This window comes from Festucalex cinctus, chromosome 5 (genome assembly GCF_051991245.1).
Source record: "Festucalex cinctus isolate MCC-2025b chromosome 5, RoL_Fcin_1.0, whole genome shotgun sequence".
NCBI lineage: Eukaryota > Metazoa > Chordata > Actinopteri > Syngnathiformes > Syngnathidae > Festucalex > Festucalex cinctus.
Window position 1 is genome coordinate 29201529 of NC_135415.1, and position 27135 is coordinate 29228663.

General features: G+C 40.0%; 1 protein-coding gene across 4 annotated transcripts; it reads left to right on the forward strand.

Moving 5' to 3' along the window:
* The first annotated feature begins 606 nt into the window (after positions 1–606).
* Positions 607–26865, forward strand: LOC144019141 (uncharacterized). 4 transcript variants are annotated; one of them, XM_077521986.1, is made up of 14 exons: positions 639–731; positions 804–855; positions 1946–2107; positions 4227–5448; positions 5533–5623; positions 7247–10942; positions 12414–12539; positions 20762–20868; positions 22902–23049; positions 23150–23303; positions 24320–24453; positions 24561–24697; positions 24780–24865; positions 25451–26865. In XM_077521986.1, the coding sequence occupies exons 4-13, from the start codon at positions 4241–4243 to the stop codon at positions 24853–24855; spliced, it is 5877 nt and encodes a 1958-aa protein (XP_077378112.1). In that variant the 5' UTR covers positions 639–731; positions 804–855; positions 1946–2107; positions 4227–4240; the 3' UTR covers positions 24856–24865; positions 25451–26865. The 4 variants fall into 4 exon arrangements, with proteins under 4 accessions (XP_077378115.1, XP_077378112.1, XP_077378114.1 ...); XM_077521989.1 differs by lacking the exon at positions 1946–2107 and having other exon boundaries at positions 607–731; XM_077521987.1 differs by lacking the exon at positions 804–855 and having other exon boundaries at positions 666–731.
* The last annotated feature ends 270 nt before the right edge of the window (positions 26866–27135 follow it).

The window sequence follows — 27135 nt, forward strand, 5'->3', positions numbered from 1 at the left end:
AAAAAAAGTTGCAATAACAAAATAGTTGGTTAAACAGTTGACTCAAATAGGGCAGTGATTCCCAACCAGTCTGGCGTGGCACCACTGTGCCATGCGGGATCAATCATGTATCTTGGGAAACTAATAAGTCAATTGTTTGGATGGAAGTTTATTTTTATTTTATAAAGTTTATCTATGGCGACCACTTATAGTAGTAACAATTACATTCACTACATGAACAGGGTACATAACGTGTAGGCCTATCAACTTTTGTGAAGTGATGTGCTGTGCGATTTCCGATGTGAAATGTGTGTCTTGGCTTAAAAGATTGGAAAATAATTAAGGGTAGCTAACTCGGAGAATAACAGGCCAAATGTCATGGGTGTTTGTTTTTTTTTCTTCAAAATTTGTCTATTGATGGAAAGAATAGAAACTAACTGGCTCCACCAGAAAGAGTACTTTTTCTCAGCCAGGTAAAGACGCTGTGTACGTGCCTTAATAACTGAGTAATGTCTGGTGTCAGTAACTAACCGTAATAAATACAGCGTCGCGTTGATATTGAGAGGAAGTCGCTGCGCTTTGTCATCATTGTTCTGGTAAAACTTTTAATTTGGAAATACCAATCGGAAGCACTTTGTAATGTAATTTCGCTCCCCAGCCAGTCGAATCGTCCAGCGCTGTCTCGTCCTGCCTGTCAACAACACCGCAACCTGAGACAGGATAGCAGCTTCTCGGCTAGCAAAGTGAAACTGGTAAGTAGCTAAAACCCCCTTTGTTACAATTCCAATTTTTCCTACTAACTTGTACATTCTACAACGATGTAGCCCGTTTGTAAAGAAGTTTGGGCTTGGCACGATGAAGTACGGACTTCGTTAGGTAAGTTCCGCGAGTTTCGCATCAAACGGCGAAAGACAGGTTCAGTCAGTGTTTCCATTTTGATTAGTTCACTTGTATTGAGGTTGCCTTCGCTGGCTCACTTTGCGTTTGCTTGGCCGCGTAATCTAAACTTTATTTTTACTGTTGTCGTACAGTACTTTTTAAACATGTATTCCATATCTGCGTTACTTTAAATGGTCTTTGGAGCAGGCCAGCAACAGACTTTTGCTAATCTGTAATGGATGTCGGGGCTCTATTAGCTCACACAGGGAGATTTAGCACTTGATGCACATTTTCTACATACTTAGAGCATCAACTTCTAATACATGCTGCTAATGTTGGACTGATAGCGATTGTTTGTTCAGTGATCATTTTTTTGAAGACGTTCAGGTGTTAAAGCAAAAAGGTTAATCAGGTGTCCCATCGTTGGACTTTATGCTGATAAAGTAATTACTTTATAAATCACTGTCGGTATTATGCTTGTTATTCAAGGAGTATGATAACCCTGGAAAGACAAGTTTTGTTTTTGTTTTTTTGTTTGTTTGTTTTGGGGGGGGGGATGTAATGTTGGGTAATTCGACACTAATGTGTTCTCCTTGGATAACTAAGAGAATACAGCATATGACTTCTTTATTATTACACATTAAAAAAATGCTTTTGAATAAGCTCTACATCTTGCTCAGAGAAATCACGGACTTGTTGCTAGACCAACCTACAAATAAATGTTTTGCATTCCACTGTGGCTGAAGTGTTTCCTGTCTGTCTGAAGTGTTGTAAATTAATTGATATATCAAGGACAAGGAAGGAGCTCAGAGTTAATCGATATTCAGAAATTATGTAGTGGTTCTTAAAGATGACAGATGAGCAGAGTCTCCATGTACAAAATAAGCATTTGGTTACTTTTTTCATTTGTGTAGTTTGTTGTTGTTTTTTGACTGGACGTGTGCACAAATGTGTGGGTGTGACTTACAGCTCAAGTCTTGTCCATGTAAATACTATTGTGTTTGTATGCAGGTGTGCGAACATGAAAAGAGGCATTGTTTTGAAATTGAAATAATCGAATTGTTCTGCTGTGATTTATCTACCGCAGCCTGAAGAACAGCAGTTCGTCGCGTTTGTGCGCTCAGATAAAATCTTGGGGTTATGTGTGGCTCTTAGGCTGCTTCAACACCTTCCTCCTGTGTGATATGACATCACTGCTGGCTTATAACAAAAGCCAGAGGTCACCAGCATACGGTTGACATCTGCCCAGGTAAAATATTGTTGAATTTACTCCCTGCCCTGTCATGATTTATCTGGGGGGGGGTTTCCCCCCAGGATAGCAACATTTATAGTGATATTTTTCCACACTGAAACATTTGGAGCACATTATCCAATTCAAAGAGGGATGCAGTACTTTTAAAGGTCAAACAGGGACATGCTTGTCTCCAGTGAAAACAACAAATGGAGACGATTATTGTAATTGATTCTGTGTATCGCTGTCAAGAATTTGGATCGGGGGGAAAGTGAAAATAAGGTCACCGTTGTCTGGAATCTGATTTTCCTCTTTGTCTTCTCTTTTCCTGCTACAGCCATTATTGCACAAAGAAGCAACAATTCACTTGAATTGTTTTCAATCATGCACAAAATTAAGCAGTAAAATTAAGGCAAGAGGTGTGACATGTAAGATTGTAAAAAAAAAAAAAAAGGCTTCATGAGATGTCAATCGCCTTTGCATTTCATCTAACATCTTGAATATTAAGACTGAGTTATTAGGGGGAGGGTTTATACCGGTACTTAAATGAATAAAATGTGACCACAGATAGTCGGAGTTTCTCAGACCTCCAGAAGTGTTCCGTTGCACTTTTTTTTTTTTTTTTTTTTTCCCAGAGGTCTAACATTTCTGACCAAAACTCTGATTGGAGCTCAAGTCAGCCACACACTGAGCAACGCGACCAAACACGTCTGATCTATTCAGTCACGTCACGCATTGGTAATGCCTGTGGTTTTGATGAGTTGCCGAAAGTCTGCAAATAGTTTGGCTATTGTTCCAAATGTCGACTTGCAAGTGAATGCCTAAGTTGCGTCAAACGTCAAGCAGCTGATCAAAAGGCAAGTTTATAATTATTTTATTTTTTTACATTAGTGTTGTAGATAACATTCCCAGCAGGCTGTTCAATATCTCCCAATACATCATGGAGAAAGTTGTAAAAGTATGTGTGATCACCATCTTGAATCCTCGTGACAAAATTGAAAGATGCCCCTTTTTGATTATCATGAAACTGTATGAGACTAACAACGACGGTCTCTCCTGTTTTCCCTTTGTATTCGCTACCAACAGAAAAATATAACTGCAACAGTCAGGTCAATCTCCTTTTACCTTGACAATCGCACCCTGTTGTTTGTGGCTCTATAAAATAACAAATTCAATATTTACAGATGGTTTGTCATCAATTTATACATGCTACATACTATTTAATGGTTGAAACTTGCTTTCTAAACATTTGCACATTTGTTAATGAACAGTGGTTATATTTTTAATACTCAGTGAAATGTCCGTATGAAGTTAGCATTGAAAAGCACAATTATTAATGAAAACATTTTCTTGCTGTGAGAAAAATCGGAAGGTAGAAAGTCATGATCTACTAGTGATTATTAGCTCTAGTCCTTATTCACTTGTGTACACCTGTGCTTTATTGCTCTGGAGTGATTTATTACCTAGAGTAAATAGTATCTCTTTTTTTTTTTCCTTTTCTTTTTTTTCCCCCTGCTGCCACCGAAGACACTCCCTACGCAAAGTCCACAGTAGTGGCCAGATAAAATTAATTTTGTGCACATTTTATGTTGCAAAAGGACAAGTGGCCGTCATCTTTTTTTGGAATTTAAAAAAACAATGAATGAGCACTTCTAACGTTCTCCAAAACAAATACGTTGACAAATGAATGTTCCATTTGTGCCATTTAAGTCGAGTTTGTCAGGCAAGTGACGCTGTTTGATACGTCACAGTAATCATTTTGATGCATCCTCTTAGGACTCATTGGAATTTCATCTTGGTGAATATTTTTAACTGAATCGTTTCAGCCAGTCTGAGCTGTTGACGAGTAACAAACTAAATGGTTGAGAAGAGATATCTTGTTATGTAATCAAGTTGTACTGGTTTAGTCTAATTTTAACACTTTTTTTTAACAAATGTTCCCCCACACAAAAAACTGATTTCTCCTGAGCCCGTCATCCAATTTGTCAAAATTCCTTGTTTATTGTACTCAGGTTGAAGTAGCCATTCCGACCAGACTCAGCATTTTGACGGACTGTTATTTTGGGGAAATCTTGTCATATCACCGTTTCGTTGTATTATTTTGCTCGGCCATTGAGAATAATGTTTGTGTTCATAGGTGCTGTTAAGAGAATGGCTGCACAGGTGGAGGTGCAGAGTGGTGATGTTGGTCGGACAATGACGGCAGGAAGACCTCACTTGAGTCCTCTGACTGACTCAAGCAACACAAGTCCATCAATCACTCCATTGCATATCATCACTCCTGAACCTCAAAAACCTGTCCCTGGCCCCAAACCTCGGCTGACTCCAAAACCCTTTGCTGCGGAGAAAAAGAACTCTATCAAGCCTATACTTGCCCCAAAGCCGCAAATCAAACCTAGACCAGAATCCACTAACACCGCTGGATATAAACCAGAACCTCCCAACAGTTCAGAACCACAGCAACCAGATGCCATTGTTAAGCCAAGGCCTGTGTCAACCAGTTCCATTCGTCCTGCCTCAACCTCATTTAGAACATCCACTAAGTTGAATACTGGGCAAACGACCAAGCCTGTTGTCCATCCGTTTAAACCAGCCCCTCCTTTTGACTCTGTGGACACCAGCAAAAAAACGCCTCCTTTGCCAGCAGAGAGAAAGAAACCCAAGATGACACCCATTCAGGGTGGGGCGTCCATCGCTCGAGCCAAGTCATTGGGATTTCTTCATCAGATTGAGAAAGAGGATGAACAAAATCAATCGGTGACAGTTGTACCACCCCGACCCCAACCCCGGGGCTCCAGACCCAGACCCGTGTCCGCTGTTTTTCTTAACAATCCAGACATACCGGTTCCTGCTCCACGCTTGGCTGGCGGAAAACCTCTTTCATCTGATCTCACGTCCAAGTTCGAGTCTATTGGTCTGTCATTGCACCGTAAAGCGGCCAGAGCCGATGTTAAAGAAAGCACTCCAAAAGAGAAAGCACTTCCACAGAAGACACAGCAGGAGAAAAACAGTACCTCGGGACAGAATACTGGCATCCACAAAAAATCCAACTCGGACGATCAGAGCAATGACATTTCAGAAAAAAAAAGTGTAAAAGAGACGAATGAGGATCAGCGAGGGGCTACTAGCATCAAGTCACGAATTAATCTCCTGCTTGATTCCTCTTCCACTCCTGAGACCGTGTCGTCTGGCCAAACGTCAGCTCTTCTTCCTCCAGAGCAGACAGTCCGTGAAAGTGAACCACAGGTGGGGGTCAAACAGCTCATCAAGCAGCTAACCGAGGATATAACTTCAAGTCAGAGTCCCGTCATGAAACCTGCGTTTAAACCTCGCAACCTGTCCGCTGATCTCACAAAAAAGTAAGATCTGCAATGAATTAGTTTCATTTTCATGTACATATTTGTCCATGATTTCCACTTTTGATGTCTGATTTTGTTTGTCAGGTTTTCATCTGAGAGGTTGTTTGACTTGGACAATGTTTCACTCAGTGAGGCTGCAGAATATCATGAGATCAGCAAAGTTCCTCAAGAGGTGGTAAGAGATGTACAGATTTTTTTTTCAAGAGTTTGTGTTGGGCGTTGTCAATTATTTGCTGTTACAAGAGAGAATAACATTTAAAGTTCTCAGTAGATAACAGCAAGTGAGCAATAATAAGTGACAGCACGCGTGTATTTTTTTTTCAATCACTCACTCACACACTCACTCTGTGTGAGTGAAAATAAAAGAAGAAAATTCACATAACAAAGAAATAGCAAAGTGAACAGAACAGCAAAATCATCCAGTAACATTTGCCATGGTTGCCGATGCAGTCAAAAAAAAAAAAAAAACTACTTGAATAAACTACTGTATGATGTTTCTATTTTTTTTTAATTGGTCTTAATATTTTTAAATGTGTAACCATTTTCTTTTTTTGTAGCAAAAAATAAAGGATCGTTCTACTACACAGTGCACAAGCTGAACTCCAGCGTAAAGTTTTTTCCAACATAAATAAATAAATAAATAAATGAACATGTATTATTATAAATATATGTTATAGTGTATATTCTATTTGCTCCAAAAGGAACTTAGATCATTATAGTGTTTTTTTTTTTTTTTTTTTTTAAATTGGTCTTAATGACAGTTTTTAGAAATTAAAACGAGCGGCTTGTAGAGCGTTGAAATTAATCCTCTGCTTTATCTTTTGACTTGTCTCATGTCCCTGATTATCAATATATTTTCCCACTTAAATATGAAGCAATTGCCTCTTTAAATGCTTAAACATTTTCTTGCTTTGTCCCAAAAACTAAATAATGGTTTGAATAATCGTGATTTCAATTATTGCCAAAATAATCATTATTATTATTTTTTCCATAATCGAGCAGCCCTGATGTTCAGACTGAGTCAAATAATTGTTTTAACAGTATGGTTATTTTTTAAAGTCTGCGTAAATGAGAATGTTCACAATACAATCAAAAAAGGTCAGTGTTGTTTTTGGAAAACAGCTTTTCATGTATTAGTATAAGTAGTACAATGTAATGATTTAACTTTATCAATAATGTGTGAACTTTGACTGTTGCGGGACTCCTGTAAGCTCAGAACCCTAACACAGCAGCATTACTCAGCCATGGTGCTGTTTGTCAATGTTCTAGCAGGGATGTGTGAAAATATCAACACTGGTTTTGAGCGCAACTGCCATACCACACCCACTGCTATATGAGGGTAGAATAGAATAAGGGAAGTGTTCCTCTGCTGCTTTATCTTTTCCACTGTTTGAAAAAAAGAAAGAAGATATTTATCGTAAAATCTTAAAGGGAGTGGTTTCATTGGGACCGTAACATGTTTTTACATGTGTTTGGGGAAAGCTCAGGAATGCTCATCACCACCATACCAACAGTGATGACAGTGACAGTGTTTTTCTTCAGCTGAATCTGGGGCCTTAAACATCTTAGTTGACATATCTTAGTTGTTTATTTTTATGTCATCACTAATTTTTTTTTGGGGGGTTCAATTGTGTTCTTTGTGTTTTAGGCCACATTAATAGCTTTGTAATAATTTATCTTGGTTTCAATTTTTTTTTTTATATCACAAAAACCTGGCATTTGAACAGGCATGTGTAGGTTGTTTTTTTCTCCACTTTACCTGATAACATATGTTTTTTTTTTTTTTAATTTTTTTTAGATTGATGAAGTCAACCCCAGTGGAAAGACGGCTGTGGAATTCCAACATCACCTCAAAACGATCAGCTCAGTGACAGAAAGTCCAGAGGCAGAACATGTGCCGAGTACTACTAGTAATCAAATTGGTCCCAGTGTTGAAGTGCAGACAATACGAGCATCCTTTTTTGACAATATAGTGGAGAGATCCAGTGTGACCAATGGCAATGACTTACTCTGTAACCCATCATGGAGAAAGGGAAACAATGAGGTCGAAGGAACTCTGTTGACTGTCATCTATAAAGATTCGATATCTCCAAGTCCCCAGCGAGTGAACCATGCCATGGAGACGGTGCAAGCAATGAGTGAGAGCAGGGTGGTGAGTGAGAGCATTCCATCTGCTCAGCGGGAAGATAAAGCCATGACCTTACGCTCCAGACGCTCAGAAGGTAATAGACCGCCGATGGAGACAAAAGGAGAACCACCTTCAACAATGGCAACGGAGCAACAGCCCCAATACTTGCGAATAGGATCCTTGCAGAAGTGGCCTAGTACAGATGTGTCTCAAGAAGCTGATGTGGAAAATGCTACTCTAAAGCAATCACAAAAGGGAACAGAAATGGATTTGAGTAAGGACAAAGACAGAGTGAGAGAAGCCGACCATGAGGAAATAGCTGCAGCTCCTAAACGCATGAAAACACTTCAGATAGACGAGAAGCCAAAACCCAAGGCAACCTATTTTGCCTTGACCGGACAAATACAGGAGTCGGATACTGGATCGAATGTTTTAGAGTCAGCAGTGCCTTACGATGATATAGATTCTGGACAGGAAAGCTCTCAAGGTAAGGTAGCTGCTATTAAGAGGAATCTGTCATTAAATGCAACTTTGGGGGAAAATCAAGAGAAATATGAGGATGTAAGCAGGATGAGCCACATTACAGCCAGACAGGTGGTATCAGCACTGGATGTGCTGACGTCAGAGAAAATGACAGAAGTTGTAAAACCAGAGCAAACAAAAGAGGATGAAAGGCAAAATGGCCAAATGAAAATTATTGATAGGGACAAACAGAGACAAATGGAAATTGAGAGACAAGCCATTTTTCAGTTTTCACAAATGAAAGAAAGGGAGTTGCAAAGAGATTTTGAAAGACGTAAGACATTTGAAAGGGAGAAACAAAAACAGAGTGAGATTCAAAACCATAATCCCCAAGGACTAGAGTATGAAAATATGAAAGAAATTGAAAAGCAAAGGGAGTTGCATTTCAAGCAAGAGCAGGAGATGCAGAGGAGGCAGGATGTGGAGAGGCAAAGAGAGCTAGAAAGGCAAAAAGACTTGGAAAAGCAGAGACAGCAAGAAATCCATAGGCAGAGGGAACAAGAAAAGGAGAGACAAAACCTGCAAAGGCAAAGAGAGCAGGAACTGGAGAGGCAACGAGCACTGATGAGAAAAAAGGAGCAGGAAATGGAAAGGCAGCTAGAACAGATGAGGATGCGAGAGCAGGAAAAGGAGCGAGAGCGAGAACTTGAGCGACTGCAAGAACTGATGAGGCTGAAGGAGCAGGAAAAGGAAAGACAGGAAGAATTGAGAAGGCTGAAAGAGCAGGAAAAGGAGCAACAGAAAGAGCTTGACAGGCAACGTGAAATGGAGAGACAGCAAGAATTAATGAGGCTGAGGGAGCAGGAAGAGGAGCGGCAGCGAGAAGTTGAGAGACAACAGGAACTGATGAGGCTGAGGGAGCAGGAAGAGAGGCTGCAAGAACACATGAGACTGAAGGAGCAGGAAATGGAGAGACAGCAACAACTTGAGAGGCAGAAAGAGCATGAAAAGGAGAGACGGCGAGAACTTGAGAGGCAACAAGAGCAGCTGAGACAGAGGGAGCAAGAAATGGACAGACAGCGAGATCGTGAGCGGCAGCAAGAACAGCTGAGGCTGAGGGAGCAGGAACTGGAGAGACGACGAGAACTTAAGAGGCAGCAAGAACGACTGAGGCAAAGGGAACAAGAAATGGAGAGACAAGAACTTCAACAGCAAGAGCAAATGAGACTTCGGGAGGAGAAAATGGAGAGACTGCGTGAACTTGAGAGGCAGCAAAGGGAGCGAGATATGGAGCGACAACGAGAACTTGCGCAACAGCAGGAAAAGGTGAGACTGAAGGAGCAGGAAACGGAGAGACGACGAGAACTTAAGAGGCAGCAAGAACGACTGAGGCAAAGGGAACAAGAAATGGAGAGAGAGCAAGAACTTGAACATCATCAAGGACAGGTGAGGTTGAGGGAGCAAGAGTTGGAGAGACAACAAGAAATTAAAAAGCAGCAACAACAACTGAGACAGAGGGAGCAAGAAATGGAGAGACAGCGAGAACTTGCGCAACAGCAAGAAAAGGTGAGATTGAAGGAGCAGGAAATGGAAAGAAAACAAGAATTGCAAGAACTCGAATCACAGCAAGAACAGGTGCAGCTGATGGAGCAGGAAAACGAGCGACAGCGAGGATTTCATAAGCAGCGAGAACTGGATCAAGAGAGGCAGCGTGAATGGGAAAGACAAAGACAGAAGGAGGAAGAGAGACAGACAGAGCTAGATAAGGAGGCACTTCTTTTGGAAATGCAACGGAATAAGAGAATGGAGGAACTGGGGAGAGTTAAAGAGAAAGTAGAAAGAAAGCTCTTGGACCAAAAACAGAAGCAGAAAGAAATTGAGCGGTATCTTTATGAGCTTGAACAGCAGAGGTACAGAGAGAATGCCGAGAAAACTAAATTAATGGCATCAGAACAGGAACTGCTAAGACTGAAAGGTTTTGATAAAGAAAGGGGAAAACGACAACTGGAGAGGGAGTATGAGGAAGAGTTAGAGAGAGAAAAGTTTCAAGACCTGGACAGACTGAGAGACTTGCAAAGGGAGAAACAACTCCACGCCGAAAGACAGAACCAAAAGCTAATACAGCAGACCTCACAGAGTGAAAGGCTGAGATGGGAGGCAGAGAGAGAGAAGATGGAAAAGGCCGAGGCGGAGAAAATGAGACAGATTGCCAGACTTCAAGAAGCGGAGCGACACAGACTAAAGGACAAACAAAGGAAAGAGGAACAGGAGAGAATGAGGGTCGATCAGTTGCGGCCCAAAGTGGTGGATGTGGACTCTTTGCTTAGAACTGCCACCACTGAACACATTGACCCTGCGCTAAGATGGAAGGAGCCCTCTCCCAGAGTCGAAGAGCCCTACAAACCTTCCATTCTTGATGTGGACTCTTTCACATCGCAGTCCCAGCCATTCTCAAATCCAAACATACTGCCCGTTTCCAGTATTCAAGAAGTAGACTCCAACTTTGGAAATGTATCACGGCCTGGACCCGAAAGAGATATTACCTGGAAGATACCGCCACAGAACTCAGTTGATTTAGCTAGTCCAGTGTGGACAATATCCAGCCGTGACCCACGGGAGCTACAGTCAACTGAGATGTCTCACAACAAACCTCTTCATGAGCCTAGAAAACACACAACCAAAGTCAGCCCAGAACAACTGCTTTTCCGGCACGACGAACATTCCCTGCCACCACAGAGCCATTGGCGCCATAGGGCAGGCGAGCCACTTTACTTGGACCCTTTTGTCCAAAAAGAGGCAACATTCAGCAGGGCTCCTGTTGATCAGGTCTGGTTGCCTAGACAACTAAAATCCCAAGACATCCAGGAGGACATCCGGAACCGTAGGAGATCCCAGGGATCGCAGGTAAATCGGAGGGATTTGTAAAATATCAGATTTAATGACATTATGTAAATGTTTTGTAGATTGTTGCTATTTATTATTTGAAAATGTTTGTAGAAATAAAACAGTCACTGTGGCCATCTTTTACATCTACACGCTACTACACACGTAAGGTGCTTTTCAATTACAGGTTCCAGAACGGCTTGGTCTCGCTCTCTTGGCCTGACTTAAAAAATCAATCAATAAATAAATAAAATCATAGGCCGACATGTTAAATACGACACATATTCAATAACTAGTAACACAAATATATATGACAAGGATTAGTGTCCGTATAATTTCATTAACTGTGCCACAATGCATTCTGGGAACAATATATATATATACAAAACATAGATTTAACACGGCCAGAACTCATACAGGCAATGTGTTGCTGTGGTCCATTTGCATTCATGTTATTTTTTGGAACAATATGGTTACAGTTGAGCTCCGTAATTTCGGGCTGGCTTGCAAATAGTGAAAATCTGCGTATAATTGACAGCAGTGGTTTTTAAGTTATATACCATTATTTTACAGATCCGGCCCACTTGGTTTTAATATATTTTCCTCCATGCGGCCGCTGAGCTAATATGAGTTTGACACTTCTGTTCTAGACAGTCTCAATCTGGTATTCTGGTTAATATTGCATTATAAGAATATGAGTTAAGCAGCAAAATCCAGCAGTTTTTAGCAATATCAGAAAGCGGCCATTTTGCCACTTGCATTCCAAATTGACATCATAGTTGCTCGGGTTTCCGGTAACAACCAATCACAGCTTAGCTTCAGAAAACAGGTGAGCTGTGATCAGTCATTGCCTGAGCACTGAGCAACTGTGATGTCATCTTCAGTCGACAACAAATGGGAAAATGGCCGCCCCCTGAGATTGATAAAAATGACTGGATTTTGCTGCATAACTCATTTCACTAATGTAATATTAATCAGAATGACATATTAAGACTAGTGAGGTTACATGTAACCATATTATTGTCAAGAAATGTTTAAGGTTGACTTCCTCTTTAAGTATGAGGGCGACCTTGGACAGTTTAATTGGTCCACTGTGACGTGTTCTGCAATTTTATTGGTCAGATGTGACAAGACTGTCAGTAGCATGAGGCTCTTTAGTTAAAATCCATTAATCAAGGGTTATATATATATATTTTTTAGTGCTACCAGGTAAAGAAAAAAAAAGTTCTCAGGACAGAAAAATCTCCATCTATTTGCAGGGTTCGCCAATTCCAGTCCCTTGATGTTTTGGATGTTTCCGCCCATTAACACACCTGATTCATATAATCAGGTCATCAGCATGCCTGATAACGATTCTGATCTTTAGTATCAGGTGTGTTGGTAGGCGGAAACATCTAAAACCTGCAGGACTCGGGACCTCGAGGACCGGAATTGGTGAACCCTGAATCATATTGCTTCAGCTCAATTTTCTTTGATCCTTTTGTATTGCAAGGAGCTGACCAGGATGCGTTCTCGCAGTATGTCACGTCGATCGGCTCCATCTGGTGTTGCTCTTGAGAAAAGTCTTTCAAGAATACGCAGTCGTAGCGCCCACAGGGAGCAGGACCACCACAGCTGGGTAAGTTTGATTACAGCAGCTACAAGATGTGTTTATTTCATGTTTCAGGAAATTCTTAATGCAAACATGCTTAAAGTACAACCCTGAGGAAAGAATAGTTTCTCTAAGATGGTGATAAAACAGGTTGAGATCATGCAAGGTCAAAGCATATTCCAGGGAGGACATGCTTAGTCATATTGGCAGCTGAATGCACCTGGGATGATAATTGGTGATTAATGGATGGCTCGATGTTTGAGGCATTGTATCAAAAGGCCTCCTCCATCCATCTTATCCCATGTTGTCTGTCAAACGGTGGCCTTTTCTTGCCTGCAATTCAAGATTGGATTAAGCAAATTGTTTGCACGTCGTCAGAAGCCTGTTAGTATGGCTCAAGGAAAGCTGTGACATGAGATGGCCTGCAAGTCAAGTGTGCCATGCAAAGGATGTTTCTCTTCAGTTGCCCCGTCGTTACCTTTGTAAATACCAAACCAACTGTAGTGACATTACTGACTTGCTTGGCCATCATTGGCTGCAGATGACCACGCTACATTGCTTCACCTATCTGCTGCAGGGAATTTGGTGCGCTCAGTAGTTGACTTGTGACTGTAAGCTGTAATCGTACATTGTATGATTTTTTTTCCCTTAATGTTTTAATACTTTCATAATATGTCAAGCAAAAAAAAAACAAAGTTCTTGGACAAATATGTACGATATGGATCCACATACATATCTATGTATGGGGGAAAAAAAGGGTTTGGTGAACGTGCATATGAACATGGTGGGGTTGAGTGCTTGAACTCGGTTAGGAACAGTTGACCAGTTATGACACAATTTTGCACTGAAAGTTCATGGTCACTACCACCATCTAGTGGTTGACTGGTGGTTAAGTTTGTAGTAACAACTCCACTTAACATAAAAATAAAGTTAATACAAAGTTAGTCAGTCAATCATTTTTGACCTGACATATTTATAATTAACTAACTATATACTTCCTTCGCGTGTTCACATGAAATCTCAGTGCTGAAAATATGACTTGGCGCATACGTGACATCACTCGCCCACACATGATAGGGCGTAGGTAGATGACCTCATCCCTTCATGCTTCATGGTTTAAGATGTAAAAATCTTTTCCTTTATTATTTTTATGTTCCATAAATGCACACTTGTCTGTTCTGTGCCTGCTGAAACTGGTGTTTTGCCACTTTTATATTATTTTATTATTTTATTTTATTAATTAATTGTATTTCCTGTCTAGTACCTGTAAAGTTAATCAAAATGCACAAATTGGTCTCGTTTTTTGGGGGGGGCAAATAATATGTATGAGCAATGGAAATAGATGTTGGCATAAAAACCCTTTGCTGGGGGAGGGCCCTCGCAGTCACACAGATGAGGTGATGGCTGTGCGCTGACATCATTGGTGTTACTCGAAGGGAAGCTGGTGAGTGGGGCTGAGCAGAGCAGAGATGGGCACGGGACTGAGCGCTTTGTTGTACAATTTGTACTTATGGTCATGTTGCTTGAATCCTCACTACTCCTGGCGGGTAAGTAATACTGCACCAGCTATACATTTTCTAGGAGGCCGTTCTCTACATGTCCGAAAATATAATTGAAGAACAGTTTGTCTTTTGGCTACTGATCATGTTTATGATCTTTGGTTGGGTTCCGGCTTGGCTCCCGCTGTGCATTGAATGACATCATCAGAAGAGTGGAATTGATGAGCAGCTTGTGAGTCACAACTGGTCGGATGGTTGTTAGAGAGACAATGCAGAGCAGCTTGTTGCAGTAAATGTTCGTGTACATACATTTGGTTATTTCAAATATAAATGCAGGAAAGACAAAATAACATTTAGGTTTTCTATTTGCTACAGAAATGAAGTGCTGATGACCTTTTCTTCACATTTAGCAAAACAGTCATTCATATACTGTATCTTGACCACATTTACCAAAGTAATGTTAACACCATTTTATATGAAGGTGAGCCCTACAAAACTGGCACATATTTTACATTTTCAGAATATGTGAGAAATATGGACTTTTTAGCTGTTCACAATAGAGAATAATTAATTACTCTGTTGCTTTCCTGGAAGTGCCGCTTCCTGGTATGTTACAAAGATTTCCTGCAGAGGGCGTATTTGGACAGTGATGCAGCATTTTAGCTCCTCTAACACTAACATGATGTGGGAAATGTGTATATGGAGTATTTTTAATTTGGAGTTTCTTGTACACCACATTAAAAGTTAAAAAGTGTTTGATTCTTTCTTATGGCAGCACTGCTAATTGGTTGATAATCCCATAAAACTCATAGCTGCCCGTTTTATTCTCTGTATGTCTCATCAAGCTATTTTTTTTTCCACGCCAAGCTTGACCACACACCCGTCATCACTATCTGATTTATTATTCACATTTATCATTTCAGTTAACCCTCTTTGGCAGCCCTTTTGTATTTGCTTCCATATCTCTTCTTTTGTGGCTATAAATGTTCTCGCACCGCAATCAAAACAGGCCTGAGCGACAGCACCGCAGAACGTTATCCTCCCCTCTCCCTCTTGTTTAGAATCAGGGACCTCCCATTCTTGCTCTCGTGCTCTCCGATTCTACACTCCCTCTCTCCACCCAGTTTTTCCTTGACAGTGAGTCCTAATGTCCTGAATACAGAAAGGAGCAGCGCTGACGCATTTTCTCCTACCTGTCTGTACCTGCAGATTCAAGCAAGGAGAGAACAGTCCCTTTTTTTTTTCTTCCCCCCCTCCTCCCTACTCTGGATTTGACTTTGCTATCGCATCTCTCGCTTGCTCTTTGGATTTCTTGTTGGAATACAGATTACCACAGCAGCTTTCCTTTTGCAACTATTTTGTCATTTACCGTTTCTTCTTTTTGCCAGGATAGCAACCGGCTAGTTGCCATGGGAGGTTAACCGTTGCTGGATTTTTCAACCTTTTTAACCTTGGCTTTATCCAGGAAGAAAACCTGGTCGAAGTGTTTGTTTGGCGACAGTTTGAAGCCGGAATCTGGACAGATGAGTGTACACCTGCTGATTTGGCCAGAGCTTTTAGAAATCTAATAATTACTCGTTTTTGTTAGCTGTGTCATCTTATCGTGAGTCTAGAAACTTTTGTCATGACATGTATGAATAGTTGTTTCTGCACTCGGAGGCAAAGAAACATGGCAGAGCCTGTTGGTAAACAGCACACTATTTAGTGGCGCACTAAGCAAAAGTAAATATTTGCTGTAGAGCAGTATTGCATCACATTTACATGTCCAGGCAATTGGCTCATAGCAAGCATATCTTGTGTGCGTCAAAATAGACATTAGAAATGTCACAATTCACTGGCTGAGAGCCTGAAAGTCTTGACAGTGATGAGCTGAAACGTAGCCCTTGTGGCTCCTCTGGGACTGCACTGCAGAGAAGACATTAACAAGTGAAACCAAAGAGAGCCTTGCTCCTGTTACAGTCAGACTGGCTTGTGGTATAAACTATAAGCATCACTAGTATATCAGACCACATGGGCAGTTTGGTTCCGCACTGCTGCAGTATTGACCCAGCAGCCAACAGCGCCGAATAGGACAAAGTTCCTGCCAGCCTGCGCTTAATGATTCCTTGCTGCCGTGATAGCAAGGTGTCACAGCTCAGCCCATCGTGACCAAACTGGTTTTGTGCGGATCGGGCTGTGATGGAGTATCTCGGGGACAAGCTGTCAGTGGCGCATTCTCAAGTGTCCGGATGGGTAGGAAATGTCCGTCGCTCCTTTCATGGGGCACTCGGCTTTTTTTCCAATTCGGTGGAGAGAGAAGGAGGAGAGGTCAGGGCCGGACACTTCAACAGAACCAGCTCCCTGCGTTCGCTGGCTTCCCGCAGCAGGGAGTCAATTCGCAGGTTCTCATTGCGCAGCCAGCAACGTCTGTCCTTACGCAGACGCACCGCACCCAACACCCCCACTGCTGTAAGAGACCATCCTGAAATCTGTTTTTTTTTTTTTTTTTTTTTTACACAGAAACGAACGTGTATTGTTTACCCGTTGCACACCTCACACTAACTCTCCGTCCCTCATTTTTTTAAATTTCCAGCTTTATCCTTTGTGTCCACTATTTTCCTTATTTATTTATTATGGTCATTTAAAAAATGTATTTGAATGCCGAACTGTATCTTCCAAATGAGTCAGAAATCGTCTTGTTTTGGTAGAACTATTCTGATTTTATTTTTTTTTTATTTTTTTAGAACTCTGAAATAATAAGTGGTTGACTCATACCTTAATTTTGTGTGTTATCAAGGGCATTTGGGCAATTCTTTGTGGAAACCGTTTGGGGTAAAGACCCTTTCTAATTCAATAATTATTGTGTCCAAAATCTTGTGCAAAATTTTCCAAAGACTGCAAGCTGTTCTATAGCGGCTCAACATTCGCGTTCATGTAGGTGTAATTGCGAAACGCGTCAATACTTTTAGGCCACAGTGTTTCTTGTAAGATTGACAAATGTCTGTACCCTTGTGACGAGATCTGCTCTATGGATGAATATGAAAGATTTAGAAAGCCATGTATGGGTACATTGCAGTAAGTAGACTCGCTCCTATCTTTAGGTAACACCTGTTTGCTGCACAATGCTTGATGAGTCATAACAGCTAAAGATAAGAAAGTATTTGTGCCTTTAAGTGCACATTTTGGTCTTACAGAGGTGGTTGTATTTTATGGCGGCTTTTCCAATTTGCTTTGTTTTTCAACATTATTTGACCGAAAAAAAAAAAAAAAAGATTGAAGTCAGTGTTTACTGCAGAACTGTTAAATCCGGTACACACATAATTAACATGAGAAGCCCACACATGTTTTCTTATTGCTTTTATAGTGTGTTACCTACTTATTACACCACACACTTAACAGTCATCTGTCATGTCTCCTTAGCCTGATGTAGTACCCGCCCCGGACTGACCTGTGAGCAGCATGGTGGCACAGGAGGACACCCAGTTTGCCCAAAAATATATATAAAGAAAGCAGAGTACAGTATAAGAAAAAGTAGAACGAGCTAGGCTAGCTGTTAGCTTATTCGGTAACTAACTACATAACATAGCACTGCCATTTTATTGCCAACACATCTCGTTCTTTATTGTCATTATTATTGTGATTCAAAAAAAAAAAAAAAAAGTCAAACCATTTCCATATTGTTTATAATAGTGTTACCCCACCCCCACCCCCACCCCCAAAATAAATAAATAAATTAATTAATAAATAATAAATACAAATAAATGAATAAAAACTTCTTTGTGAGCAGTTTTCTACATGGCAGATAGTTTACGATTTTACAAGACTAGGGGGTGCTCAAGACCCTTTAACTCGCCAGAAAATATCAGCCCCTGCAATGAAAAGTAACCAAATCTCATCTCTAGATTCAGAACCAAAACAGGAGCATGTAAAATGACCATTTTTCAAGCAGTTTGTCACCTGTTTTCTAGGTTTTGTCATGTGACGTTCGCAAACTGAGCCGTGATTGGACGTTACTTGAACCTTTAGCGACTGTGATGTCATTCCATTGACAGCAAGTGGCAAAATGGCCTCTCCCCTGAGATGTATCAAAACGGGTGGATTATTCATATTCCACAAACATGTTATGGTAGCGAAAATGTTGGGGATTGACTTTCCTTTTAATCGGTGCTTTATCAAGTTAAAATTTCCACCACGTTTTCTATTGAACCACTTCCCCCTTGTAAACTGTAGTTGAGCCTTTTCAACGATCGGCTCGCTCACCTTCATCCTTCCATTTATCCGCTCTTTGTGTTGTTTCCCTGGCACACCCTTTTTGTCCTCAAGGGGAAGATGGCGATTGCTAATGTTATAAAACAGAAAGAAAGCCCGCCTTCTGACAGCTATAAATCAGTTCAAGCAGCAGACCTGTGGCCATTCTTTATTTAATAAGCACATTTCCATGCGTGTTCAGCAAATATGTTCACTGTTAGACAATTAAATATTTTGCAACTAGTGTACAGTATTCTGAATTTACATGTAATCTTATCAACAGGAAATTGACAGTTTATTGTAGTTCAAGTTTCACACAATTTGTTCCTGCGGCTGTGGCACTCAAGATTCAATTTTAAAATATATTCAGTGAAACAAGAAAAGTCGTAAACTACCGCGGAATAATAACTAGTAAGATATAAATTTGGTTTGGGCTTTCACATTTTTTCTCCTCCAAATGTGTGTTGATGCAGTGAAATAGTTGCAGTGACATTTTTAGTAAAAGCACTCAGCCTCTTGCATACTGTTTTCTGGGTGTGTCTTTATACGGTGACTCAGACTTGCGTATAGGACAGGAATGTTTTTTATAATCAACAAAGCCTGGAATTAAGATTTTCTTTGGCATTTTGACAACGGTGATAGCAGTGCTAGAAAGGCAAAAGGAGGGTGATGAAATCATTCCAAAGTCTCCATCTGGAAGTGAGGCTAGCAATTACATGGTCCACTTGCAATGATACGCCTATACTGGGCCTCTTGAGTCACTTGTGAAGCCTTCCAACGTAAAGTGTGTTGTACAACCATGTCTGACCATAAACATGTTTCTGCCCTTGAAAGTAGGTCAAAATGCATTTTACGGTGAAGACTAAACCAGGAGGATGTTAACCACCTCAGGAAGCTTTTGAGTAAGAAGTGATAATTATAAGAGTTTCACATAACTGGTCATCGCAATTGTTCCGTGACGGTTTTTCACCCATGGCTTTTTTTTTTTTTTTTTTTTTAAATGCCTGTTAGGGATAAAGTATTTACTGTATTTTAACGATGCTAAGATATAAAACCTTGGCAGGGGGGAAATGTTTTAGCCCAACACAAGGATTGTTATTTTTATTTATTTATTTTTTTCTATCAACCACTTCACACTTTTCTTCCAGAATTCTTTCTCCATTTTTTTTTTATGTTGCGCTTTTGCATTTTCTCTACACATCACTGCTCAGTAGTACTGCTTCGCTCCCACTCCCAGTATTGGGAGTACAGGGTGGTAATTACAGAGGCAGGTGTATCATGTTTCCCTATCCAGCCCTTCAGGCAGCATTTGAGGACAGACGGATTTCCTATTGTAGTTTCCTTATATAGGGCAGTTTTATCAGTTGATGTGCAGACACGCCTCTGTTGGCTCTGTGTGGTTCTGAGACAGTATGTCCTCTGTACCAGCCTCATTAAAAGAACCATGGTTCACTAGATGGCAGACACACACTCGCTCAGTCACCCAACCATATTTATCTTTGTCCCTGCTCTGGTTCTGCCTCCATAAACCAGACGCTTTGCCTTTCATTATTTTTACGATGCAGATTTAAAAAAAAAAAAAAAAAAAAAGTTGCATTGTGAGATCTTAGCTAGCTATAGCAGGTGTGTCCAAACTACGGCCCAGGGGCCATTTGCGGCCCACCATACATTTTTTGGCGGCAAATACTAAAAATAATTTTTCAATGCTGTTTAAAAAAAAAAAAAAAAAAGAGGGTTTATTAAACATTTATAGCTACGCAAAGACACAAATTTGCAGCTAATAATTCAGTTCCAGAAATAAAAATAGTTTCATCCACTTGTTTCTTCGTGTCAACGTCCAATTTGTGAACACATCACATTAAGTAATGGTTAATTATTAATGGAAAAAAATTGTGAAAACATCACATTAATGGTTGTTAAGTGTGATCAGTTGACGACCGATTGTTCAGAATGTCAAGTTGGGATCAGCTGCTGCTCAATGGAGAGGCGTATCCATTATAGTGGCACACAGGGGTCACTATTTGTCTTGTCTTGTGACTGTTAGCAGTTTTCAATAAGTAACTGTACATTATATCAACAATTTATAATTGCTTCATTGATTTTTACCATGTTTAACTCATTCACTGCCATTGACGGAAAAAGTCGTCAAATGATGCATTTTTTTTGCTGGTCTGGCAATTAATGTGTTAATAAATAACAAAATTAAAAAAAAAAATCAAAGTGGCCCTTGCAGCTTTCTATTTTTCTGTATGTGGCCCTCAGAAGAAAAAGTTTGGACACCCCTGAGCTAAAGAGTTATGATGTACGTTTGCTATACTTAACTAGCACTGTAACTTGTATACTGTACTCTTTGAGCTAGACATTGCAAGAACGTATGCCCAGCTTTAATAAAGGCTTTGTTGTCATTAATTGCAGTTTTCCGTTCAACCTTAGACCGGCTAGTTTTAAATATGTAGAGGTTTTCTTTCTCGCTATTCAGATTCTGTTCCTCACTCTCTCTCTCTCTCTCTCTCTCACCCGCAGGAGCAACAGAAGCAAGGTGAGGATAAGAGAAAGGACTCTGAAACTCCAGTGGGTGAGACGGATAGTCAGTACGGGACGTGGGAGACAGGACTACGAACGGATGATAGGTAAACGCACGACGGCATCTTGCATGGGACGATTATTGATCAAATCACTCGCATCATCTTTATTGTCAACATGCGTGCAATACACGCAATTTATGATGGTGTGTCATAACTGGCAATGAGAGTACATGAGGCAAAATTGTGTAATGACATAAAATTAAATTACGTTGTAATGTGCAATTAAGCTAACAGGACACAAACTAATTACAACACCGCAGGCGCTTACTTGTATAAATAATCCAGGGTTTCAGGATTAAAAGTTATTATTCCTTAAATTCACATTGTGCACAGCAGCAATCTGTATATTATTGTCTCTAAATATTTTCAGTGGTGCAATTTCAAACAATTCCATATGTCAAAAACATAAGGTGTTGAATTAAAAAAAAAAAAAATCACTTGTTGCTTGAGCTGGTAGCATTTTAGCAAGCAGCATAATAAAGTACGGTTGTGCGTTTGTAAGCTTAAACCCGCCAACTCGCAGTATGTACAATGTTCTTTTTACTACTGTAAGTTTTGGAAGTGCTCAAACTAAAATGAAGGGGAAACGGTTAAAATTGTAAACTGTATTAGATGTTGATTAATGCTCTTGATTCACTTGTTAGATAATAATCCTCCTTAAGATGTTAAGGGCATAATTTTTCTGACAGATAAAAGATGTTTAACATATTTCTCATCTACAAGTACTAATAAGGGTGCATTTGAAGGAAAAAAAATCAATTTCCTTAGCTAAAGTACTTTAAATCCCACTTGAGGATTATAATCAACAACAAGTGAATCATCTAAAATATTTTTCTGTAACTGACGAGAACATGAATCAACATTTATTAAAGTTTACCATTTCAACGTTTTTCTTTTTGCGGTGGCTTCATTATTTTTCATTCCTCATTCGCTGGTTCAAGATCATGAACGCACAGCCATGCACCTACTGTATGATTATGTAGTATGCTAAAATGTTAGCTAAGCTAAATGAAGATACAAAAGGGCTCTTCAAGCCTTTTTTTAATGTTTTTTTTTTTGATAGTTTAAATTGACTTTTGTTTCAAATTGCCCCACTGAAAATATTTCCAGACAATAAAATACAGTTTGCTGCTATGCACAGTTTGAAAGGGGGTAAAAAAACAAAAACTTGTTGATATATATATAAAAAAAAAAAGTTGTTTCCGTGTTCATTCCCAGCTTAGGTGCGGTGAGTGTGTCTGAATTCCGAAGGTAGAATATGTATTGACGTGTGCAAGCCCAGGCATGTAAAAAAGAACTCGTGAGCAATATGGCTTTTCATCATTTGTGGCCATGTCAGAAATAACTCCAAATAAGACTAACTGTCGGTCAAAGAAATTGGAAAGTTTGTCAAAATTGTGAGGGAGATGCTAATTGGACATCTCATGCAATGGACCATTCCAGGACAATTTAAAAAATGCCCTTATACTCTCAATGAAATATGACTTTGCCGGAGCCAAAACAATAGCGATTTCTGTCTTTAATAAGTTAGATGTCACACTAATTATGCAAGCAACTGATTGATGTCTGAATGTAGGTGTAACAATCAAATTGAAGATATGTAAAGACCAACTGTGTGAGAAGCCTTCTTTAAACATTTTAATTAAAAAAATAAATAAAATACTGTCAGACCTTTGTATGTCGTTAAACATTATTTGCGAACAATGGGATCCCCTTCGGATGTATTTTATCGAGGAGGTCAGAACTTGGTTGAAAAGTTGCACACAATTGTCAAGTCAATTAGAAGAAATCTTGAAAATGTATTAAAACAATAAAAACTCACAAGATTTCTGTCTATACTGGTCTTGCTAATAATACAGCAACGATTGCTCCCATTGTCTTCCAAATACTGACCATTACTGACCTCTTGTGGTCATAAAAGTATATTACAGAATTCACTTTGATTTGTTTGACAATAGATTCTTTCCTGACGTGCGACATGAAACAATTCTTTCGTAATACATATCTCTTCAATGTGTAAATAGATGATCAATCTCCTACATCAGGCTCAAGTTTATTTTTTTTCTCTCCTTTCCTAGCCTAACTCCTGCTACACCCAGTTCAGAAAGCAACCTCAGCCCTTCGCCAAGGAACGCAACTCCTTCACACGCACCAGGTGAACGCGACAGCGTTGACGGCCTGCATCCGCCTTCTAAATCCGAGAACGAACCGCTCTCGTTCCCTGACGTAAGTGTAAATGTGCCAAGTTCCCCAATATGGAAATCACGGCGACGTTAACGCACGTGCTGAGTCTGACACGTGTTTTCTTTGTATCTGTGTGTCCAAGGCCCCGACCACTCTGTTAGACACGGGCGTCCTCCGGTCCAGAGTCCAACTAGGAAAGAAGCGTGCGCCCAGGACACGGCCGTCCAGGGCTGCCCGTCAAAACACGACTCAAGATGGGGCCACCTCTGACGATTGGCTCTACAGAGACTCCACGGGTTTGTCTTTGTTTACTTTACTTTAAATCGATGGATAGAACATATTGACTTGAGTTGCCAGTCACTTATAAAAAAAAAAAAAAAAAAAAAGCTAAAGCTAAGTACAGCATAATCTTTGAACTCAAACCTGTATGTATAACAACATGACTGGATTTTGCAAAAATGAGCATCTGGAAAAAAAAATGGAACGTCTGGCTACTTCAACCAGAATATTTGTTCGTGTCAAACTACTGGGGTCTGTTTTTTTTTTTTCATTTTAAATGATGCAAGTGATTAAATGATTAGAAAAAGACAAGGATGAGAGCGTGCAGTGGATCAAAACATGTTGAAGACGTCCTCATTACATTAAATGTTTCAAGAATTAACACATAAGTGCTTGTCAAATTTAGCAGGCAAAAAAATGTTGATAAAAAGCCTTTTAAATTAATCGTGATTAATCAAATGTGATTGATCTGATTAAAAAATGTAATCCTTTGACAGCTCTACAACTTATTTCTTATGAAGATGCTCATATAAAAGCCCTAATTAGCATAAATTTATTTTTTTAAAGGGACTGTAATGTTTTGTTTTTTTTCCAAAAGGAACACAATGAAGCACATTTTGACATAATATATGAAACTATAATGCAATTTTAAAGATGATTGGAAATTGAACGCCGTTTCTCAGGACCTACTGGGTGGATCTGGCTGAAACTTGTTACTTCTAATGCTACTGAGTGCAACTACAAATTCTCAAGTTTGATGCAACCCTGGTGAGGTTCGGAAAATGGATATATTTGCCTTAAATTGCTAAACGCCCCCTTGACAACAATATTTTGGGAAATGATATATATATAAAAAAAAAAAAGTAGTTGACGTCACTTAACGTTTACGGCGGCATACATCGTGATTTTATGAAACGTTATTAAACGTTTTTGGCGGTCAAAGAGTTAACATACGTTTTGCACGGAAAAAAATTTGATGATGATGGAATGTCATTCTACTCACAAATGGGCTTGCATTGTGTTTCTGTAACAGAGGAGAAGCTTGAGCGCAAGATGGATGAAGTCGACTCTGAGGAGCAGGCCGGAGGAGCGGACGCCGCCGCAACTTCTGCTTCTCAGCCACAAAGGGTTGCTTTGTTCCCTGGGGTGGACTCTCAAGCTTTAAAGGTCAATATTCCACTAAGTGCACGGAGGGGAAATCCACTAAAAAGGATTCACCATCAGCCTCGTCTGATCGAATGTTCTCCAGTTATATGTTCAATTTCTGCTGCCAGGTCCAATTGAAGAAGAGGAGCGACTCTGACAATCAAAGTGACGCGCCTTCGCCTTCCCTTCCTTCTCGCTCCCCCAAATCGCCCTTCCTGCCTCGGGCCGCTCGTGTGCTTCCCCCAGCTGGCGGCAAAGAAAATGGGTAAGCAAATGCCGGCTTTGAGGAACATGTTTTGATCGCACCTCTTTGACTTGTCTATCGTTTTTTTTTTTTTTTTTGTCAGTGAGGAGGAATCGCCCCGGTGGCTGAAAGAGCTCAAGTCGAAGAAGCGTTTGAGTCAGTATGTGAATGACAGCTAAGGAAGAAGAGGTGAGGGAATGTGTTCTTTTTTCTCTTTTTAACTCATTTGCTCCCAATAACGTTTAAATATGTTTGTTTGTTTTTGTTTTAAGTATCCAAAGGACGTATTTATACGTGTTTTTGTTGTTGTTGTTTTTTTATGCTAGAGCATACAGAAGGCTTTGATGCAGCCTCTCAACTGCAAAGAACGGTTGCAGAAATGGTAGTTATTACACAAACGGCCAGCAGGTGGCAGCAGAGCAAAGGAGATCAACCAGGGTCATCTAGAAAAAAAAAGCTCAATTACTTACAATTTTGAATAGATTTGTGAAAACTGATGAAACTTAGCTCTCTTCTAATGCTAATTGCTACAAAACGGAAACAGATAGAAACATACTTTTTTTTCCTGATGAAAGAAGAGACTTTAATTATTCTTTTGATGGGTTCCATGCTTTTGTAGCAATAGAACACAATATTCTGTGGGCCTTGCAAAATCCGTCAAAATCCATTAAAACAGCCGGGAGCGAACAGGATTGCGAAATGTGAAAATGGCGGCGAGTGAATGAGTTAAACATGACATTTTATTCCTTTTTAACACGCGCCTCTCTCTCCAAGGTTGCCTTCTGGAACAGATCTGTCAAAAACAGAGGCCTTAACCTTTGACTCGGAGAGTTGGAGGGGGAAATCTGCTGCTGAGGAATTTTGTCTTCTTTTGGTTCTCTCTCTGTCCGGGTTGATCATCATGCATGGTGCCTTTTTTTTTTTTTTTATAGAGAATGTCCAAAATACAAACAAGATGGGAGAAAGAAAAAAAAAAAAAACCCGCACCCAGCTGCTCTGCTTATACTTGTACAGCCCTTTCATCTACATGTGAGTGTGACTTGGTTCGAGACCACAACTCCATTTTGGGAGAGGTTTTGAATCATTTCCTGTCAGGAAACGGTTAACTTGAGGGACCACTGCACAATTCCCCGCATGCTGAAGAGCCAGCTAGTACAATCCAAGATGTTGATATTTGGTTCTTGTAATATGTCGTCTTTTTGGTGTCATCAATCATTGATGGAAGTCACACAAGCGTCGCCATAGGACAAATATTTTACATACAAATGGTTCTTGTTGAACTTTAAAAGCTGCTTACCACATTGTTAGATGGAATGTATATCATGTAAGTAATGATAAGATGTTATATTTGTATGTTTTACTATGACAGAGAGATAGTTTTTGGGAGAAAATATGTTGTTTCATTACAATAGAGGCTTACAAATGCCTTGCTTTGATACGCTCCTCAATGCTAGTATCATGTTTTTTTTTGTTTGAATATATATATATATTTTTTTTTCTTTATGGGACAGGGTAGGGGTCGGATGGGGGCATTTGGGCAAGCGACTTTGCATCGTGAACATTCTGTAACAGCACAAACACTTTTTCAGTTTTATATAAAAACACAAATCATGTTCACTCCCTCTTGATAGATTGCAAGCATCCAAAAAGAGCCATCGAGCACCTAAACGTTGTCACACACTCCTCAATGATGCTGGGACAATGCGCGTCCCCTTCAATCACGTGTTTTTTGCACAATCTTTGCCGTCAAGTTTTGCTGAAAGCGACCGGCCTGACGTCACGTAAACGTAAGCAGTGGGATACTGCGGTCTGCTCCGTTGTTACTGGACACAACGCGTGTGTAGGGCGCCACGCAAATGCCACATAATGTTGCCATTCACATCTCGAAAGCACTTTTGTCACTTGATGACCGCTGATCTCGTTGCTCATGTTTGGTTTCATGCGTCCAGGTGAACACATTCCAAAGTCCCTGCTAAACAAGACAATGTGTGGAGTGATTGTAACTTTTTTTTTTTTTTTTTTGTATGTATGTGTACTGTACATGAATTTGGGATTTATTTTCTATGTCATTTGTTTATCTTTTTTTTTTATTATTATTATTTGAAAGTACAGGTGTATAATGCACTGTGTTGTCTGGCCAGTGTCCTCAAGTGACTCAATTCTTAATTAAAAAAAAAACTTGGCTTCTACTCATTTCTTGTCTCTGTTTGCAACATTTTTTGTGGTTAGTCTTGATCGTACTCATTTGCTCTCGAAAACGTATCGATGTTCTATTTTAAATATTACTAGTGTCCCAAAGACGTATTTTTATGTTTTTTATTTTTTTGTTTTTTATGCAACACTTGGCACATATGAGTTCCGGATGTGTTATAGTTATCTGTTTTGCATATATGTTGTTCCCAGAATGCATTGTGTGGCACAGTTAATGAAGTTATCGGATGTTAATCCATGTCATATAC

Excerpts from the sequence above, each read along its gene's own strand:
- LOC144019141 (XM_077521989.1), top strand. The coding sequence starts at position 4,241 with ATGGCTGCACAGGTGGAGGTGCAGAGTGGTGATGTTGGTCGGACAATG. Across the intron at positions 23,304-24,319 it reads GCTCTACAGAGACTCCACGG|AGGAGAAGCTTGAGCGCAAG; the intron begins GTTTGTCTTTGT and ends TTTCTGTAACAG. Across the intron at positions 24,698-24,779 it reads GCTGGCGGCAAAGAAAATGG|TGAGGAGGAATCGCCCCGGT; the intron begins GTAAGCAAATGC and ends TTTTTTTGTCAG.